Source organism: Microchirus variegatus (assembly GCF_963457635.1).
Source record: "Microchirus variegatus genome assembly, chromosome: 8".
Taxonomy (NCBI): domain Eukaryota; kingdom Metazoa; phylum Chordata; class Actinopteri; order Pleuronectiformes; family Soleidae; genus Microchirus; species Microchirus variegatus.
In genome coordinates this window covers 6,411,360-6,433,480 of record NC_139809.1, presented here as the reverse complement: position 1 = coordinate 6,433,480, position 22,121 = coordinate 6,411,360, and the positions used below count along the sequence as shown (strand labels likewise).

The following is a 22,121-nucleotide window of genomic DNA, read 5'->3' as shown; positions in this document are numbered from 1 at the left end:
CCTTTTTAAGTCAACACCACTCAGAAAAAGATACACCAAGCAACCATAAGTCAAAACGAAATGACAAGTTTTTCCGTTTGTCTAAACATTCCACTGACAGCGTTTTCCATTACCACGTTAGACTGAAACATCCGCTAGTGCTTACATGAACACCACGCTGCACATGGACAAAGAAGATTTAAAAAAAAAAAAAAAAAAAAAAAAAAAAATCCAATTCCTGATGACAGTACTTGAAAAATACAAAGGGCGCAGGCCAGCTGTAAAGTTATAAAGTTGTGACCTTTGACACAACACGTCCAAGTCTGACTCCCTCTTCCTGCTAAATGTTGCACAGCTGCTTTTTTAATCTGTCAGAGCAACTAGTTTACCACAGTTTGCAAACAGTAAGGGATGGAAAAAAGCTCAGAGAAGTGGATCTTACAAGACATTACACAGAGGGAAGTCAACCGACAGTTATTATTACTATTATTAATATTCACATATCTGCTATATGTGTGTTTTATTACCACATACAGTATAACACTGCATCTGTACTACATCTACTACATCTCTTTTTGAAAGGACTCTAATAGGTGTCTGAAATAACACATATCATGTTTTAGTAAAGTCCTTTAAGATTCAAAAAGGAGGCGCTTGGAGATTTGCCACTTTCTGCAAATAGGGCAAAAGAAAGAGCCAAAAACTAGTTTAAATGCCAAAACACTGACTTGAAGCCGCATGAAATAAGACCATCAAACGCCTATAGAGCTGCTTCAGTTGATCAATTAATCACTCAGAAAACATCTCATCAGAAATGTTTACAGCTGGCGGTTATTAGTCTGAGTAAAACTGTCAAACATTTCATGTTTTCAGTTCCTCAAATGTGAGGCTTATTTGATCTTACATTACAGTGAATGATGTACATTGGATTTACTGTTAACTGTCAGATAAACAGATGTATCACTTAAAACTCTAAGACATTTGGGAAGTGCAGAAAATTTGCACTTTTGAATGCTGTTTTTTTTATTTTTGTTACAAGTGGCAAAGACGTGGAATGAATGTTTCAGATGAGTGAGAGCATCATGTTCACACTCACAAGCTGAAATGTCCTCACGCCTGTGGTCCAGAAGAAGCATGAAGAACCTCTTCAGGTAAGTAACATCCAGAACAAGGTGAGTACAACTGATCCCAAACCCTCTCCAGTGTTTGCTGAAGCCTCACAGGAGCAGAAGTTTATGAAGAGCTCACTCTACACTCTTAGAATTAAGGGTTCCAAAAGGATCCTTCAACAAGGGCTGAGGTTCTACCTGGAACCATTTGCTCCAGAAAAAACTTTTTCCAGAAGAAAGGGTTTTTCAAGGGTTCTTGGTAACACTAATGGTTCCAGTAAGAACCATTTTGATCCAGAGAACCCTTTAAAACTCCTTTCCTGAATAAAGGGTTTTAAAAGGGTTCTTGGTGGAACCTTTCAAAGGGGTTCCAGATAAAACCTTCATAAAAAGGTTCTACCTGGAGCCAAAAAGGACAAGCAGAAGACCCTTATATGGTTCTACTTAGCACTTTTATTTCTAAGAGTGTATGTTATAGTTGAAGTGAAGAACCATTAAATCCATGTTACTAAACATGGATGACAACACCTAATATATCAAAGTCACTCTCGTAAACGAGATATTGAGTTTCACTTCCCCATTTCACTCCATCGGCCAGATTAGGACCAGGCCCCGTAAAGTATAAGATGAGAAGAACATCTGTATCGGTGGAGTCATGAAAAGTTTCTCCTCGAGATGGAGCTCGGCTTAAAACAACTTCATAATGTTTGACAAAACAAGTTGAGGAGAAGCAGGCGCTTTCTACCAAAAAGTGTCAAAGTGAGGCCATGTTCCCCATCATCGGTAGTTCTTGGGGTAGAGCGACCTAAGTGCTTCCAGACATTCGCGCTCTGTCTCCTTTAATTTCATCTCATTGCATCTCTTCAGCTCTGACCGACCACATCAAGTCACATCTACCCTCCAAGGTTCCTCACTTCCCACTGTCCTGTGTAAAATGCAGTGTGCTTCCAAGTCAACTCCTATTTCTTTAGGTCAGATCTTGTCGCACAACGACAAGATCCGTATCATCGTTGAACTTCTCTTTGAGCTACAATGAGCTGCGATGATGTCTATACACTTAGAAATAAGAGTTCCAAAAGGGTCCTTCTACAAGGACTGAGGTTCTACCTGGAACCATTTGCTTGTGAAAAACAAGGTTTTTCCAAGGTTTGTTGGTAACACTAATGGTTCCAGTAAGAACCATTTTGATCCAGAGAACCCTTTAAAACCCCTTTCCTGAATAATGGGTTTGAAGAGGGTTCTTGGTGGAACCCTCCAAAAGGTTTGCAGGAGCCAAACAGGGTTCTCCTATGAGGACAAGCCGAAGAACCTTTATATGATTCTACTTAGCACTTTTATTTCTAAGAGTGTATTACAGTGTGCAATATGGTAGCCATTTTTCCTTCGTGTTAACAATGTGTTTGACCAAAGTGAACCTTCCATTGCTAATGTGAAAGCCCTGCTTGATCCTGACTTGATTAATTAACATCTCACTACAATCTGTTTTTGCCTGCAAAAAAAAAAAGCAGGCCACCGTGCTCGTCTTCAACCCAGCAAATTGAACAACTGAACACTTTTGCTTTCTCTCAAAGGCCCAAAGTAAAACATTATCTCCCAACTCAGATTCTAAATGAAGGGCTTGGCAAGAACCACAATGGAGAGGACTCGGGGCATGGGTGGGCTGACTGATCCAGCCACTGCTTTAATTGGTCACACTCGACTGGCACATGAGCAGGATGAGGAAACACACAAGCTCAATGATGTCATGACCAACTGACCCCCGGGGGTGACAGGTTTGGAGAATGTTCTTGCCCACAACCCTTGGGCCAAAGTCAAATACGGCGATGTTGCAGCATGTGGATTTCATCTGAAGCAGCGTGATTAGTTCACAGATGCTCAACTGTGATCCCCCCCCCCCCCACCATGGGAAACCCACTCTGGACAGGAAACTGCATGTTTTTGTAAGCAACAAACAGGCATAAATTACTAAAATGGTGCCTCCGTAACCAATTTATCACACACAGAGCCTCATTGTTTTTAAATCTTCAAATTTTGACCTCGACATTGCTTTTAAGGTAGTTTAATGTGTTCATAATATTTACATTCTGCACGTTTTTTGTCTTAACTGTGTGTCTGCTATACTCGTGTTGTGCAATAAATGCGATAATTGTTTTGTGTCCTTTTTTGTACATGACAAATGTGTTTTAATGACTTGTGTTTTGAAAATAAATCAAGCTGTCGCAGCACAATTAAAATGATCAAGGGTCCTGGAAGGAGGAGAAAAAAGCTCATTTTGAGATTGTGTGGGACTTGGGATCCAGACATAAGTGAAAAAAAAATACTCCTTGATCGTGTTTATCCGGAAGCTGTACATATTGGTAAATGACGGTAGTATAATATTCTATGACAGTAGTATATATACTACCATCATTTACCAATGTGTACAGCTTCCTGATAAATAAAATATCTATTAAACATATCTATTTACATGTATTTAGGTTTAGGGAGGGTTTTTAAAAAGTGAAATATTAAATATTTGGCTTGACTAAAAGTAATCTTATCTGCAGAAGTGTAAGTGTAAGTGTGACTTTTTCTACTTTGCTTTAACGACATATAAGGATTTTGTTGGTGCACGACTTCTGAAAACTGATGAGACTCACATTGTTGGTGTAACACGTTTGCATGAAGCAACATCTTTGTGGAAAAAACATGAACACCAACAGAAGAGGCCATTACACGAGGTAAGACTACGACCTATGAAGCCGTGAGTAAAATATTTATGAAAAGTTTTGTTGGGAAAAACAAACCACTGTAGCCTACGTTCTGTAATGTCACTGAGACGACACTTAACTGTAAATTAAAAAACATATATAAAAGGTTTTCTGTATCATATGTATGTCGATAGTTTTATGATTGAGGTTATTAACGCTTCAAATTCAGTTCGAAACTGATACATTTATATATAACTGCAGGTTTTAAGTGTATTCAATTAATGATTTACTGCATTTGGTAAATGAGACTATTCCTTTTGTCAAATTTACTGCGAAATTTAGTTATGTGGTCTTGTGGATGTTACTAGAAGTATATTGCAAAATAAATAAAATACAACGACTGTTAAAACACTACTTTTAAGGTGCTTCAAAAAACCAATATCCACAATATTCTGCATTGAGAGGCTTTACTGGGGATGTCTTTTGGATCACTTCATCTAAACAACCCATGCCAGCATGAATTAATACTAATTACCAGCGTAGTAAAAGCCGTCTTCTGTCAGTCTTGTGCCAAATGCATTACAGAGAGCTCCATTAATACAATGGTAAACAGATGTGCCACCCAGTGCCAAACGTTGATTTGGCCTGTGTACGTTTTCTCCAGGGAGATTTCAAAATAAAACGTTGAAACACATGAAGCCTGCAGTGTTTTTACACTACATTATACCAAGGTATGTTAAGTACAACAGATACTACAGGAATGGATTTTTCCAAATGCCTGCCCCCACCCACCCCCACCCACCCACACCCACACCCCGACCCTGAATTGTTAAAGATTATAGGGAAAAAAATAGTGGAGTCAATTGAAGGTCACATACCAAACTACCACTTAATGACCTGCAAGTCAAGTATTTGATTTACAGTAACTCGTGTACACACACTACACTGCATTATTATAGTGTACAAGTATTCGACGCACAAAGTTTCCTGCAGTACCCCAACAAAAACTGCTTCTATGTCAACACAATAAACTACATATTAAAGTATTGTCAGTGTGTTTTGTCTTCCTTCCACGATGCTGTTTCCTAGTGAGACGTTAGGATTTATGTGCTATCCTTCAGTCCTGTACTTTGTCTTTCCAATAAAATATTGCATTGAGAAAACAACACAAATTTCAGTTTACGTTTCTTTAATATTTTGTACAATGGGAAAACGGCTAATTCAACAATTAATGATGTATTTTCTTTCTTCTTTTTTTTTTTTTGCATGAAATAAATAGCAAACGAACAATAACAAACCGACATAAGTGAAATGAAGTAGAGTTGCCACCTTGAAAATCGGTAACTTTGCACCATATGTTTTGAACGGACGTGAAACTGCCATGGCTGAGGAGTCTTGGTTGTGGAATTCTTGGTTGTAAATGACACAGTAAGAGAAGCAAAGGAACAAAGACGTCCTCGCCGAAGAGGACACCAACATAAATACAGACGCCAGGTGCAACACTTCACTTGAATTATGTGTCATGATGACTTTATACTGCTTTATCCAACATGTCATTTAAAATGTGAAGACTGAAAGAGTCTGTAAAGCTGAAACTGTAAAGCTGCACAATTTGCAAGAAAGTGTCTAAGTGCTCGACTCAAAGCCTATAACACAAAGAACCATAGATCCACGATGAGTGAGAGCTGCTGGTTGTGTGTGGTGTCATCAAAAGGCGTCCCATTTGCTCGTAAAAGCAAAAACAAGGCAACGAGAGCAGCATATCGTGGACATAATTGTAAAAGGTCCAGTGTGTAATATTTGGGAGGTTTTATTGGCAGAAATTGAATACACTTTCCATATGTATGTTCGTATAAGAGTATAATCACTTCAAAAAGGATAGTTTGGCTTAGAATAAGCATAGTTTGGGCAAGTTTACGGAGGCCACCGTGCCGGAACAGTATATTCCAGCCAGAGCATTCGTTTTGAAGCATAGAGTTACAACATGAACAAAGAAGAATGACATCTTTCCTGGTATGTGAAGGCCACCATAGTGTCCTGACATGCTTTGGGAAAGGGAGCGATATGAAGCATACGAGTCCTTTGATTGTTACTTTCTCAGGATTAGATGCCACTCAGTCTTACACACCGGACATTTAATCTAAAAATCCTCACACTTTTAATGAATACTGGTTGATCGTAGAGATAAAGATGTACAGTGTATGAATTGCTTAGTAAGAATGGGAAGCCAAGCTGAGGTATGCCACATGTGTTTGCTTAATTTATGCAAATGTATGGGACTTATTGAGTTACTGCAAACACTCATAGACCAACGTGATGTTTGTGTATCATGACAAATAATTCAAGTAAAAATGTTCCATCACTCTAAACTGGAGAGAAAACATTGAAGCTGAAACGACTAATCATCTCTTATAAAAGAAACAAATAAATAAATTTAATCTGGAAAAGAAATCCTTCAGAAATACAAAAAAAAAAAAAATTAAAAATTAAAAAACTGGCCAAATGAATAAAGAAGACACAGCAACAAATGACAATAACTTTATAAAGAGGAGGTATCTGTGTGCTTTGCTTTGTTTTATGGACATAGACATGAGGAAAGTGAGTGGCTCAATTTACTGCACTGACAGTTTTATGCTCAATAAGCCACACCGCTGCTGCTGCCTGTTATCGATAAACTCTTTTAAAGCCTGAAGATGTAAGAATAAAACTCCATGTTCCTGATACACTAACTAACTAACTAACGCCGTCCACACGTAAGGACAATAATTTGTATTAATGCTTTTTTTTGTATATGAAGTAAAAAACGGGTGAAGGAAAATGTATGAACGGTAACTTACGTGTAGTTTATCAACAATTACAACAGATATTATACATGATTCAAACTAAAAATATCACTTTTATGAAAAAATATTTCCTATAATGTTCGTTTTTTTTTATTAAAAGGCACTTTGTTTTAATTTAGTTTTTGGATTTTGTTTTTAAGGTTAATTTACATACTATATATACTATTTAATTTCATAGTTTACTTGGCTACAAAGACAGTGTAGGTAATTTCACATGTTTAAACCCAGCATAATATGCTAGACTGTATTTCAGCTTAAGTGAAAAAACAACAACACACACACACACACAAAAACAGCAAATAATATACGAATGAAACATGACTTTAAAATATTTTCCTATGTACAAACTGAACTTACTCATAAAGAGATAGGAGAGGTCTGACCAAGAGCACCAGCAACAATATTAAATATAATATTCATGTAAAAGTGGCTTAACAAAATCATACTGTACAAAGATACGTATACAAAATAATCTGCTGCTGTTCAATAAAGGTAATAATATAAACTCTTATACACAAATATACACTTGTGTACTTCAGATACATGGTGAAGACAGCAATAACAACAACATTTACTTCAAGCCTCATGTATGAAATAAATATGTTCTAGAGTTATGCCTCTACAAATATACGGCAATGTCGGGCAGCACTGTCCTGATTTAATCTGGAGCCTTGGCTCAAAATGGGATCCATGTGTTTTTCATGATCCCCAGAGTGGAGCAGCGTTGTGTTTTTGTGTATTTTCCCCCTTTTTATTTATTATTTATTTATTTCTTTTCTTGATTCTAATCAGCACCATGCCACTGCAGGGCCCGGGTGGGTGGGCTGGAGCGGGGCAAACCAACGCAAGTGTCCCCATACCCAGCTCTCACTTCAGGAGCTGCAGTTTTTTGGCATCACAAGTCACACTCAGTACAACAGGTCAGAAGTCATTTCAGCACACACGATGTCTACTCACAGTGACGATAAGTGTTGGGAGGAAAAACGAGTGAGTACTATCATACCGGCTTCCATGGTTGACGGTGCCAGGAGGCAGAGCCGGGGCAGGGCTGCAGGTTGCACTGCTCCATGTCGGGCGGCTTTTCCAGGATGTCACAGTTGTAGTCGTTGAGCCTCTGACCATTGGGCCGTTGACACACCACGAGGCGAGTCCTCCGTCCTCCACCACAGGACTGGTTGCACTGAGGTTAACAAAGGAAATTCTGTTTAATGATGTCATATATTCATACCTAATAAACAGTTATTTTACACTCATACGTATGTTTCCATGCTTATTTATGTCGAGTACATCATTGTACTAATGTCCCAGTATACGAGCACTAGCAGGGAATCAAGATCATTCGACGATCATTCGACGATCATTCGCCTCCACTCTACTAGGTGGCGATTAGCCGTTGTCAGGTTAACCTTAAACATACTCTAAAACAACTTCAGCAAGAGACTTCCACTGACTTTAATATAATGTGCATATTTATAAAGCTGAGCTGAATTAAGTTGACCAAGCGCCAATTTGGTTAGTCCAAAAATGCAGTGGTCTGGATTTCACCATGTTTTTCTTGTTGTTGTCTGTGTACAGGCTTCTTCTATTAGTTCCAGGACAAACTGTAAAGCAGAGCTATACAATTTCAGAAACAGGTGGGCTACGAAGGAAAATAGCAGTTGTTTTGTGGGCTACACAGAATATTTGTCAACAAAAAAAAAAAATATTATAAAAGAAATCTGGTAAAAAAAGTAAAGGTAATGTAAAAAATAAAAAAGTAAATAATAACAATAATTATGTCCATTAGCTCAGGAAATGATGATTTTATCAACTTTATTTCACTTTAGTTTGGCGAGCGACATCGCGATGCACTTCAGTTCCACTATCGTGAGTGTCTCTGACCTCTCCAGAGAGTGCAAGAGCATCGTGAGTGACTCCTGTTGCAGCCAATCACAGCCCAGCCCCATGTTATATACGTACCCACATTATGTGAGAGCCGTTCAGACTCAGTTGCTCTATGAATTTAAGTCAGCTTCATTTACAGAACGTAAAAATTGCCTGCTGTAGAGCATCTAATCCAGTTTGGGTCGTATGTTAGTCTGACTTTGAGAAATTCCATTTGGTACAAAATCAGTCAGGCTAACGTTTACATCTATGGTTTTAAAGTCTGGTTTTAAAAGGCACAAGAATTTACACCATGCACACCTTCTGACTGAGATTTTATAAATGCCTAAAATCCTAAAGGAGAGAGGAGAGAGATGAGTACATGTATACAAGATGTACTACTGTGATTATAACCTCACCTCTCCCCAGACACCATAGTTCCACAGAGGGCAGGGTCCAGAGTCACAGCTCTTGGATTCGGCAGGTTTGACTCTCTCATCGCAGTAGCTGTTGCTGCGGCCGTCGGCATCCTGACAGACGACCACTCGTCTCTGGAAACCTCCGGCACAGGTACTGGAACACTGCGGAGCACGAGACGTGTGTCATGAGGACAATGTCACACAGTTTACATGAGCCTAAAACAATAGAAAGCCATTGGGAAAACACTAATACAATATAATACACTAACCAGGACCACCCTCGTACTTAAGCAGAGAACATGAGCCCATGAAAGAACAATGTGTTGTTTCTCTGTATCCAATTAAAATGACAAATGTCCACTGTCAATAGTAGTTATGTATGTCTAGGGAGGACAGCACAGAGTGATCTTGCCTGCAGTCCAGTTCATAATGTGAGAATGATGAACTGTGTACAGGGACAGCGATTGTCTCTGTTCGGGGAAGATTCTTCTTCTTCTAAAAGTCATGAGAGGAACATGACTTTTAGAAGAGGAAGGCGGGGGAAAAAAAGCAAACACAAAACATCCATCACCCGAGAGCAAGATTAACATGATTGTTAAGATTACAGTTAAATGACACCTTTGACCCCAGAATAGAACTATGAAGACAAAACTATTTAGAGAAGACAAGACCCAAACTGTACATTAACTTTTTTTTTCAGCCAATGAACTAAGGATCTGGGTTCCACAGTTGCAGTATAGATTACTGATGTCTATACTACTGACACTCTGCAGTGCATGCAATGAAGTTTGTCCTTCGGTCCTGTTTGTAAAGTCCTTTACCATGTATGGTCCTCTGTGCTGGGACGTGAAAACATCTGCTGCTTCACCCCTTAAGTTTAATGTGTTCACAAGAGTGTGTTTACAGACAGACAAACGGTGGCAACATGTTTCACATTCGTCCCATGTACCACACTGGCCGCACATGAAAGCTTCTAAAAGTTCCCAGTATCGGGAGCCATCTTAAATGCTTTCCTGTCAATGTAAAAGTCTAACTGGGATTTCTAAACTTTCACTACAACACAGGCATATACTATATATCTTCTCCAAGATCACATGTTGAATAAACATACTGCGCCCCAGGGTCCAGTCCGCCACTGGTTGTCTGCTGACGGCACATTCCAGCTGCTGTGCCCTGGATGATGTCCGGGGTCCTGGGGATAACCGTACGGCTGGTCGTTGATGCGTTGTCGGTGGTAAACTGAGGAACAAGGTGCGGCGGTGCACTCCTGTTCGGTCACGGGCTTTTCATCGGGGTCACAGAAAGACTGGTCCACTGACTGGTGGTAGTTGGCGCAGACCACCTGTCTGGTGGTTCTGCCGACGCCGCATGTGACTGAACACTGTAGCAGAGGGAGAGATCGGTGTCAGGCGCAGATGTGGGGCGGAGCAACAAACAAACAATTAAATAATGAAATAATTAAACCCTCATTTGTATCCAAAACAAATTAAAGCTAATAATTCATTTTAAAGTGAAGACACATTGTGCACAGAAGCCCCCCCCCCTCCTGAGTCTAAAACTGTGATTAGAAATCAACTTAATCTAATCTAATGAATTTCAGATTTTGTCCTCAGAGAAACTTTTATTCACATGAACATATGATTATACAATCATGACAGAATCGCTGTAAATAATCTCTGGCTCTGCCTCACTTTCATTTAAACAACGCCACCTCTGGCCCTTTAGTAACATCAGCATTGAGCATTTTGGCTCTTTCACCGTGTTGACAATCACAAATCAAGAGTAAATTGTCTGGTCACAGCGGTGCCACATGCAAATGCCCTCGGTGAGTCATTACTGAGGAGTCACCGTGGTGAAATGCAGCTGCATCGATTGGACACGGTGGAGAACTTTTTTTACTCACAGGAGACCACTCCCCGGCACGCCATTGGCCGCAGGGGCTGAAGCAGACCGAGTTCTCTGGGGGGCGTGGCAGGTGGACGCAGTAGGATTCATCGGCCACGCCTCCCTGGGCGTCTCTGCAGCTGACGTAACGCGCACGCTTTCCTTTGCCACAGGACACGGAGCACTGAGGGAGAAGATATTGATATGATAATGTTTCTGATTAATCTCGACGGATGATGCTGTTCAGGTTTTCCAAATCTAGGGATGTAGGTCATGTCTCAAGGATTTGGTTCTAATCTGGACACAGATTCAGGATTTCTTAAAAAAAACAATACGGTAATCGTGTGAGATAAGAAAGTGTGTCAGCACTGTGAGAAACTGTGTGGCCTTGGCAGAGTTTTCTTTTAGTCCAGATAATATATCGCAGAACTGACTGGTTTTAAGTGATAGGTGAGCTGTGACGTTATAAAAACAGAATCTATGGATTATAACATGGCTACAGTAGAGTACAGTACAATAGTAGAGATGTAATCACCATACTGTTTAGTGTAGGGTGAAATTAAGAGTCTACAATTGCGGAGAACAAGAATTTGAATTTAAATAACCTTTTCCGTTGGAAATATATGGAGTAAAATAAGCTTTCTTTCTGCTTCAAATAATCAGTCTCTGTGCAGTGAGTTGGCAGGATTTTCCATCACATCCATTATACCTTAGTTCTTATCCAAGACAAATAAACACCTTTCCTCTTGACCCTTTCCTTTCTGCTAGAGCTTAAAAGAATCAACTGTAAAAAGCAGATGTGTGTGTGAGACTGGGCTTAAGGTGAATTTCTTGACAGTTTTTTTTTGCAACTAAGAGTCATGAAGTGTCTCTCTTTTGACCTTTTACTTGTTTGTTATGGAGCTATACCAAAGTCATCCCCAACTGGACGTCATAGTAAACGTTCCTAAAGTGGATGAATTCCTAATGCAATCAAATGGCTCCAACTCAAACAGGCATGTTAATATACATCTCATATTAATGACAGTCTTAAGAGGATGGAGGTTCTGCTGCTCGTGGGGGAATGTGTGCATGTGGTGTATGTCTCTTTGTGTAAGTGTGTGTGTGTGCAGGACCACACTGGTGCTGGCCTCTTTGACATGGGAGCTCACAACAACTTTCAGATTGACAGACGTAGAAACCGTAGACCTGTGTTTAGATGAAATCTGGTTTTCATTTGCATTGAGTAACAATGCAAAGTATTGGAGAGACAGAGGGGCCTCTCAGTCCAGACCGTGGTGCCCGTCTCTCACACACACACACACACAGGCATATACATATGCGTGTGTGTACACTACTGTTCAAAAGTTTGGGGTCACCTATACAATTTTTTTGTTTTCCATTAAAACTCACACTTTTATTCATCAAAAGAGTTGCAAAATGAATAGAAAATAGAACTAGCAAAACTGTTTTAGCTGTGCTAACATAATTGCACAAGGGTTTTCAGGGGTTTTCTAATCATCCAATAGCCTTCTAACGCGATTAGCAAACACAATGTACCATTAGAACACTGGTTTCTGATTCATGTTCCTTCAAGATATACGTATAGACTAATGTGGCTCTGATAGATCCATCAAAGCCTTGTTGTTTGTTCTCTTACCGCAGTCCAGGAGCCATATCTCCACTGAATCAGGAGCTGGGCTGAGTTGTCAGGACGCGACGTGCTTTGTATCGGTGAGGCCCACGGACATCCTGGCAACTCACAGTCCTATTGACACAAACATACGAAAACAATGTAATGAGCTAAAAGCCACACATGAATCCCAAGGCAAAAGACTGAAGCACTGGGAGTAATTACGCTAAAAATACATCTGTAGGACCAAACTCATGTCCACTTATACTTTTCATTCGGGGGGCATTACCAACTTTCATTGTTTATTTACATTACCCAGATATGCAACGTCCACAGGGACGTGACCTCAATACCAACAGCTAAAAAGATCACTTATCTGGAGACTGAAAGGTCATCAGTTCAAGAGTCTCCTGCCTTCAGTGTCCATCACTGTCTAAACCCCTTTAAGCAGTACATTGATATACTTCAACCACTCAGGCAAAGTGCACGGCAGCCTTATGGTCTTTGTCCACCTTGACACCGACTATGACTTTGGGTGAAAGCAAAGCAGGGTAGATAAACATCTGAAGAGGCCGCTGATGTGAAGGTCATATGCATGATTTTTACTGTCTTACAGTGATAATCAGCAGATGACTATCCTAAGATAAAGCATCAACACGACTGATTTTACTAAATTTACTAATGGAACCAGACACTAAGTGATCCTGAAATATAAACACATGTCACATAGTTGCTAAATAAAGCTTGATTTTACAAATACAATGCCCAGTTAAAGTATTGCTTACAAGAAATGAGAACTGAGATATAGTCATTTGGCCCTGGTGGTCGTCATCATCAAATATAAGTATTAAAATGATTAAAAAGTTGATTTTGCATAATATGGGACCTTTAAGCTTTATCAATTCTGGGCATGGTTGTATTTTTTTTTTTTTAGACAACTATCATTAACCTCTTTTCTTCTTCTCTTCTTTCCTTGCAATACAGTACAAGTGCTGTCATTCAGCCATATTTAATTTTAAATAGTATTGAATCCCAATAGGTGAATGAGGCTGTAATGAAGTGATTTGTTCCCCAGCTAAAGACCTGCAGTGACAGCTCCACCTCAGTATGACTCTCTGTCTTCTAACACTGACGTGCTCAAGGTAGCTCACAGCACGGATCGCATAGTGTTTTTATTTGGCCCAGTTTCATTTTATCACACTGTTAATAAACATCATCATAACTGTAGATAAATAAGATATAGTTCCTTCATGTCACCTCTAGAAAAGTCCTGAAAAACTTATTTTACACTAATTGACCAGCACAGTCAAACAATAATTGACTGGCTGAAGAGCAGAGTGTAGTATTTTTCAGTTGTGTTTATCAAAACAAATATTATAAATATTATACATTTAGTTATTGGGGGGTTGCTACATGTATGAATGCTTGTTTGTTTGGTCTTTACCTGACTGTCTCTGGGCCTTGCTGCAGCATTGCACTCTCTGTCATCTACCGTGTTACCGTAGTTCCCCGACACACACCTCACAGCTCTTATCTGGTAGCCGTGGCCACAGGTCACCGAGCACTGAAAGACAAACATGACAGACATATTTTGACCCACAGATACATAAGGGGGAGAAACCCAGTCAAGTGCACGCTCTATATCACAATCTATACATAAGGTTTGTTATTGTTGATATCTTAGACAGAGCCTCAGTGAAGCCCACATAGACGTCCGTGGTCTCAACGCGACCTTTGACCCAATTCTTGACTCGCGTTCAAGGGCACGTTTACATGACAGGAGCCGAGGAAGTGCCTTGGATTATTTGAGCAGCAAATTATAATTGCACAGGCCTTAACAAGGCGATTTATCACAGCTCAGTAAACACTGCTATCTGACCTCATGCACGTGGGAGGATATAACATCTACGTGTGTAAACCAAACTATGAATGCTCGAACAGAGCAATTCATATACTGAATGTTTTAGTCAGTTTGTGCTTTTGTGTTTAACAGAAACATGTATAAGATGACGTGTGTGTGCATGTGTGTGTGTGTGTGTGTGTGTGTGTGTGTGTGTGTGAGAGAGAGAGAGAGATAGAGTGTGTGTGTATACGCTGTGTATCAGGTTTAGTCTACAGGATATGAGGGCAAAGTGAAAGGAAATGGCAGCTGGAGTCGGGGCACACTCCTCCATAACTCGCTGCTGTATCAGGTTACACACACAGAGACACTTGAAATATCCACTATGTCTCCTCCACATACTCTCTCTCTCTCTCTCTCTCTCTCTCTGTGACTACACACACACACACACACGTCTCAGCGTAAAAAGATATGAATCAAACTTGGCTGCAAACCACACATGAAATCCATTTCCCGGGTCAAACACTGCATCAAGTCACCTTGCCCCAGTGTGCATGTGCGTTATCTACTGTACGTGTTGCACGTCTGCAAGACTCACCACTCCCCAGACGCCGACCTGCCAGGACGCACACTCGGGCAGCTCACAGCTCCCCACCGTTTGGGGTTTGCTGGACGGGTCACACAAGTGCTCACTCAGCTTTTCCTCCGCGGCTCCCATGGTGCAGGACACTTGCCTGTGTCTCATCCCTTTCCCACAGGTCACCAGGCACTGAGGCGTGGGAAGGAGAGTAGGGAGGGTTTTTTTTTTGGTCAGGTGTGGGATGCACGGTTGTTCCCATGCTCACTTTCATAATCAGAAATCCAATTCTTAATAAAAAGTCAGTTGATGGGAAACCCTATTGTACATGTCCTCCCACAGTTTTGCCGGTGGGAGTGGACAAAAAAAAGAGTAATACCTTTAAACTAAAATGATTAGAGGAGAACATTAATACCAACTGCTTACTGTGTCAGTAAAACATGAATATAGGCTTCATAAAAGCGTGATTTACTGGGTTGTATATTGGACGTACCTTGGTGTACATACCTGCATTAAATTATAATGTTGACATGGTTATATAACATTATCCTTTGGCTTTTTTGCTAACCGCTGTTGACAATGTGGAGAATCTGTGTGTCTCCTACCTCGCTCCACTCGCTGATGGTCCACTTCGGACACGGCTGGTCGTTGCATGCTTCAGTAACCACCCTCCTGTATTCATTGCACTCGCGGTCTACCAGCCGTCTGCCCAGGTTGTTCATACAGTAAGACTCTCTGCTGCGGCTCCCGCGTCCACATGTCTTAGAGCACTGTTCAAAAGAGTAAATCAACCATTTTTTTTTTTTTTAGCCCAATCAATCATACATTTTCATCTGTATTTCACATGTAGAGAAAAAGACAATGTATATATATCAAGAGGCCACATTTGACTTTAATGACCCCAAGAGACAATTTATGCCCACATTGAAGGGAGGTCAGGATATACGTCACTATACAGGTGCACTATAGATTGACCTCATGTGCAAAAAACATGGAGTTAATTAAATCTCATGTGTATGTGACTTACGGCTTCCTGTATCTGAAAGCAGATTAACTTATAATGCAGATCACAAAAGACGCCACACTTTTCCTCTTCGCATAAAAGCAACAAAGATTTAATATTTAGGGTCATAAAATATGTCCCTAATATATACTTTTCACTGACTATATACCTGTGACCAGGCACTGTACTGCCAGTTCTTCAGCAGACAGTCCCCATGGCAGGTCTCTCTGGTCTGAGGTTTTGCAATGTCTCCACACATGCTGGCCTCCATCCTTTCACTCTGTCTCTTCATCAGGCTGTACTTCATACACTGAACGTCCAGACTGCGGTAGCCTGGGCCACATTTGGCAGAGCATTCGCTCTTTCCAGCAACATGCCACCTGTGTGAAATGAGACGTAGAAACATGTATTTTTTTTTCTGCTTGCAGTAATTGATATAGTATGTGTCTTGAAATGCATACCTGACTTCACAGTCTGAGTTGCAGGAATCGGCAACAGCAACAGGACGAGGTACATGTTCACAGCGTTGGTCCGACACCTCGAGGTGATCACTCTTACGCACACATACTGACTTTCGCCTCCGCTCACCTACACACACACACACACACACACACACACACACACACAAACAATTAAGGAGGGAAAGGCCAACGCCTCAGGTTGATATCAGTCAACATCTGGCTAAAAACAATATATCATATTCCTTCACCTTTCACTGAACTGAACCAGCTTTCTGACATCATCTGTGCCGGGCTAAGACCCCACAAACTGATATCTTTACTGAATCCCACTGTGACTCACTGGGAGTCTGACTCGCTTATTTCTTAAAGAAAATTTAAGGGGCTTAGTTAGGTTAAAGGGCAGGGCAAGGGGAAGGAGCCTGGAGGGTCACATTTGGGTTGTTGGGGGACATTAGAGTAAAGAATTACTCTAATATGCACTGACACTTCAGTCTGTGTCCTTGTAATAGGAGCTGTATGATTGTTACATTTTACACTTTATCCATTTCCTACTAAGGGCAACTGTGAACGCTGACTTTTGCTGAATTAAACCCACCACCCTATATGTGGACAAACACTTTTTATGTGGCTAAAGCCGAAGAGAAATGATCATACTTCTTTTTGAAACTAAGCTGAGATCTTACCCTGACAGATGCGGTTGCACTCGAGCCACGGGCCTGATGGGTCCCACACAAACTGCTCCTTGTGCTCCTCGATCGGTATGTTAAAGGAGTAACGGACATCTGGGTTATAGAGGTTTCCCACACACAAGACCTGTGAGGCAAATTGGGAGGGAAGCAATGTCAAATGACCTTTCTTTTGCTCTTTTATTTAGCTTTGCGTGTGAAAAGTAAAGCAATGCAGCTAAGGCATCTCTATAATGCTGTATGACAAGTAATAATATGATTATATGGTTATAATACTCAACATAAAGACTTAAAAGACAATGCGGAACTTCCTCTTCATACCTGTAGAACAAGCTCTTCCTCGATGCGCTCGGTGCAGTTGATGCGCTCCACTTTAGTGTCCGAGCCACTGTAGTCAATGACAGTTCCCTTAAAGTTGATTTCCCTTTTGAACATGGCAACCACAAAGTTCCCATTCAGGAGGGCATTGGACTGGCTATCAGATAACGCTGTGGAATGAGAAAAAACAGAAAAAACAACACGATTTACTATGAAAGCGCAAACGGCACAAAACTCAAAATGTGAAAGAATCGAGCACAAGTAAAGGAATCTTTCTCCTGTGTAATTGATGTTTCAGGAATGTTTAAGAGATGCGTCACTTATCGTTGCAGGTTATTTGTTCAACGCGGCCTCTGACTGGCCGTCCTATTGTTCTGCAAAAATCATTGTTGCAGCAGATCCGCTGAAACTAAATTGCATGAATTTGGAGTCAGACTGCATGACTCCTCCTAACGACTGGCATTGCAGTGTAAGCAAAGGCTCTCTCCACTGACTGCTAATACAAACAAGCGCTAACGCACAAACACAAATAACATGCACACAAATGTATGAACAGAAACACTTGGCAAACTAGCACATAAACACTAAAGGAAACACCCACCACCTCAGTTACCACCTTAGGCAGTATGGGTTCAAAAACATGCACTTAATTACAATCTGAGCGTGCACATTGAAACCATGTAACTGATTAAAACTCTAGATGCAACTTTGTTTACACTTAAGTCTGCACATAGCTTGATGCCAGATGTCATATTTCGACAAAAAACCCAGTGGGGTTTTAACAATGATCTACAGACTCCGGTTGTCGTCACTGATGCTGTGCAGACACACGGAGTGAACTTCAACAGATATAAACATCTTCTAGTCTCTCCTCTTTTGCTTGAAGATGCGATAATTTTTTCAGGGGAAAAATATACTTTTAAAAGTAATGTATGACAAGCTAGTATGTTTGCTGTTGATACATTACCTTAATGTTCTGATAGAATAAGGCAAAAAAAAAAAACATTGCTGTATTAAAGCTGAACTAGAAAAGCACTCGGAAAGGGCAGACCTCCTTGGCGGAGGTCAACTATGCCAGATTATGATGGTTAAATGGCTTGTTGCAGGGAGATTGGGGGCCGTCTCCACTCCCCCTGCCGTCTGTTAGAGGAAAACCAGTCTTGCAAGAGTCCTCATAATCAGGAGGTCTCACGAAAGTCTCCGGTCTCGCGACACTACACACACACCTCCTAGCCAGCTATCAGCTATAAGATCAAGGCAGCTATAGCATTATCTTAGACAAAAGAAGCAGAGAAACTTGTTGTCAGAGGAAGCGGGGAAGAAGAAATGACTGACTGACTGACCGAGCGAGGGGCCACACACGAGTAAACATCGGACCGGTTTTTATTCGAATGGCGAGAATTTAAAAACACAAAGCCTGCAAAACGGTTGCTGACCGACATGGCGATGGCTCCATAGCTTGTGTTCGCCAGCTCCATAGAAAACAAATGCACATGGATAAAGTGAGGATAAAGTGGTAGACAATGAATGAATGGATGGATGTAAAAATATGTACTCAGAAACTGTAGGAGCGTCCAGACTCAAAAAAGTTCTGCTTTAAATGTGTTTTTCCCATTGTGGACTATGTTTCTTGTAGCACAGGTGTGCTCTATTTGAGATATTTTAAAATAACAAAATAAACAGGCTCAACAATGGTTCGCCCATAAATATGCATCTTTTTCTTATTTGGCTTATTTTTCTATGCCTATGTTGTACAAAAGCACTAAAAAGGTTATAAAAACAAAAAGTAAACTATTTAAACAGTGGCCATCTAGACAGATGGTGATTGTCTTAAAACCCCTTTGAAATACTGCACCAGTATCAGTGATAAAATTGGCAGAAATGTGCAACTACCTTCACTACAGACAGTACCCGCAGTGGAACTGTGTTACTCAGCGATGGTGGGGGTCAACCTTCTCACAGCAGTGTGGCAACGAGGCCTTTGCCAGATGTCTTTTCAGACTATTTGACTGAAAACATCTTGAACCTCACTTGAATCACAACACAGGCAAACCCCTTTTCCCTGTGTGTGTGTGTGTCTCGCTCACTCTCACTTTGTCTGGCTGTCTCTCACGTGCAAGCACACAGACAGAAGCACATACACACACTGTCAGAGCCTGGTGGGTCCATCTAACCCTACACCCCAATATCTACTTTCATGCAGCCTGAGGCTCCACATGCCTCTAATTAGCACCTATTGCTGCCTCATTTATCTTTCTTGGGGGCTGACACTCCATTTGCTTTCCCAACCAACCGTCTTCGCCACAACCAGATGGACCAACGCCCCAACACATTTCCGCCATAATACGCTCAGTACACATGACAGCTTCCTTTCATTTTATAAGAAACAAACTGTTTGACAACAGTTCAGCCTATGTCTCCTGACCCTCCTTCACTAAAACCTGCTTCAGTAGATCTAGGTCACTGGGTCTGGGTGGTTTATAGCTGTGTTAGGGAATAAAGACACTGACTTATGGGATGGGAAATAATGGGTGTAACATATACATCTTATTAGGCTGGACTGCTTCCATTTTGGATAGAGTCTTCCGATTAAAACTGCAAGTTGATACAGAAACACAGAGAACACACTCACCGAGGTAGTTGTCGTCTTCTGGCTTTCCTGAGTAGCTGACCTGCTTGATATCTATATTGGTGGCTCCAGCTGGGATCCGCACCACTGTGTTGTAACCTGAAGAAGAAGAAGAAGAAAAGACAGAGTCTCTAAAAGGAACACATGAAGTCACAGCCTTCATTTTCATAATAGCTTCACTATGGTAAACCAAGCCCCAGTGAGGGAAGTCCACTTCCAACCACAGGGGATTTCAATGTCACACTTGGAAAAATACAAAAAAAATGGTCTCTCCTCTCAAATAACCTGCAGGAGGCCTTGTTTTAGTCTCAGAGGCCTGACCGTAAAATAATATGTAATTATTCTCTGGACCTTCCTTTGGCCTGTAATTACTACACCGTGCATGTTGCTCCATGATAAGAGCATGAGAGAGAGCACATGAGAGTTAAGAGGCAAAGATATTTCATACAGTATGAGAATGACTTGGGTATCAAAATATCTAAAGCAACAAGGTCTCTGATCATCCAGTATTTGAATTTGCCTGCTGTTGTTTCAGCAAATTGTTTTATTAAATTTATGGCCTGTCATTATAAAAGAATTTGCATTTACAATAAAAAAAAAAGCCGTACTTGTAGGAGTATTTGCTACAGATTATTATCAACCCAGTTACAGATGTAACATTTGACAGTTTAAACACGAGGAGCAAATCATTTGAAGAGAGAGAGAAAAAGATGAGAGACGACGCGCAAACACAGCTGCTTGTTCAGCTCTTATCTCATCAGCTACGTAGAAGCGTGCACTGAACAGCAGCCAAAACACCAGCTGCTGGTTTTAGTGTTGTGGCTAATCAGCGTCTTTCTTGTTTATAGCAACACTTAGAGAATTGTAGGATTTTATTCCCACTTCACCCATGATGAGTTTGGTGCAGAAACAAAGCATTCACAGGTGTAATAACAGCAGTTCCTGTCCTAAGAAGACAGGAGACGGTCACTCGTTTCATTTTCATCATCAGTGAAGAGCTTCAGGATTTGAGACAACTGGTGTCATCTGGCCGTCCAGTTTCTAATGACTGTGTTCCAAAATAAAACGAAATTGGTGTGAAATTAGCCTGACACCTTAAGCCACTCGAGGGCAGCACTTGGTTTACATATCTTCCTATCATCAGCCGTGCATGTACACACCCCCCACACACATGCACACACGTCACTAAAAAACGTTATCCATTATCAGACCACACTGTACAAGAGACTGTACATTTCATTCATCACTACAAAGGAAAAAGAACTGTTTTGTATCTTCTTTCACAATAAGACTTAAACCATCACACATGGATTTCCCCTTCTACCGCTTTAGGAGTGTCATGTCAAAGTCCCTCCTTAACCAGTGGGGACAGGATAAGCTCCTAAACACACAGTAAGAACTTCAGAAACCGCCTACATGGTCCCCCTCTGAGGAAACATGGTACCCACAAGGCCCCCCAGAGGCCTCTTAGATCCCACCAGCTTAGCTACTGACCATACACACAACCCTCCACCACCGCAAAGTGACCCAGAAATGAACAGTAAACACACCACCGTAGGGAAGGGGGGGACGGGACACACTCAAGCATTCTACACTTGGGGAATGTTGGGGTTTACCTCAAACATGCTTCTCTCTGCCAACAGCAAGAAAGATGAGATAGTGCTAATAGCCTGCAGAAGATAATTAGCGGGCATTAGAGTAATTTTTTTAATATTTGTGTTGCTTTTGTTGATCTGAGAGTCATACAAGTTGGAAGTTGAGAGTCCAAGAAACAAACTTCTCTGTTCTTTCAACAAAGAAATGCATATATTCTCACCCTGACATCATGAAGTATGCAGGTGCTGAGGTTGCACGATGAGTTGCAAGACGAGCAACTCTCTTGGCCAATGTTCATTTTTATTTCTGATGCCCATCATCTGATTTCAAGTCATCATTTAAATTAGGCTTGAGCCCTGATTGCTTTAACACATTTCAGACTTATATTTGGACAGATAACTTTAGCAGTGCTAAAACTACACCAATTGAAATATGAATGTATGATCCTGGCAAATACAATAAACACGAACATCTAAAAACCTCTCTTGAACGAATGTTGAGACTTGGAAGACTTCTTGACTCGACTTGACTTTCCCCACAAGACAAACAGACGGCTGTGGTTTTATCTCAGACTTCAGTTTGTCTAGTGTGATCAAACGACGAACAGTCGAG

The 22,121-nt window shown here is 40.9% G+C and overlaps 1 protein-coding gene across 2 annotated transcripts in view; it reads right to left on the bottom strand.

Annotated features, from left to right (window-relative positions):
* Positions 1 to 22,121, bottom strand: part of LOC310930547 (A disintegrin and metalloproteinase with thrombospondin motifs 20) — a 78,642-nt gene that overhangs the window by 18,645 nt on the left and 37,876 nt on the right. For both annotated transcript variants that reach the window (XM_083893573.1, XM_083893572.1), the window contains 13 exons: positions 19,917 to 20,012; positions 17,288 to 17,454; positions 16,964 to 17,093; positions 16,281 to 16,407; positions 15,989 to 16,199; positions 15,422 to 15,586; positions 14,838 to 15,008; positions 13,844 to 13,963; positions 12,427 to 12,534; positions 10,807 to 10,971; positions 10,015 to 10,284; positions 8,904 to 9,065; positions 7,625 to 7,801 (listed from right to left, as the gene is read on the bottom strand). In XM_083893573.1, coding sequence (XP_083749699.1) covers positions 7,625 to 7,801; positions 8,904 to 9,065; positions 10,015 to 10,284; positions 10,807 to 10,971; positions 12,427 to 12,534; positions 13,844 to 13,963; positions 14,838 to 15,008; positions 15,422 to 15,586; positions 15,989 to 16,199; positions 16,281 to 16,407; positions 16,964 to 17,093; positions 17,288 to 17,454; positions 19,917 to 20,012 — 2,069 coding nt within the window. The remainder of the gene's footprint in view (positions 1 to 7,624; positions 7,802 to 8,903; positions 9,066 to 10,014; positions 10,285 to 10,806; positions 10,972 to 12,426; positions 12,535 to 13,843; positions 13,964 to 14,837; positions 15,009 to 15,421; positions 15,587 to 15,988; positions 16,200 to 16,280; positions 16,408 to 16,963; positions 17,094 to 17,287; positions 17,455 to 19,916; positions 20,013 to 22,121) is intronic.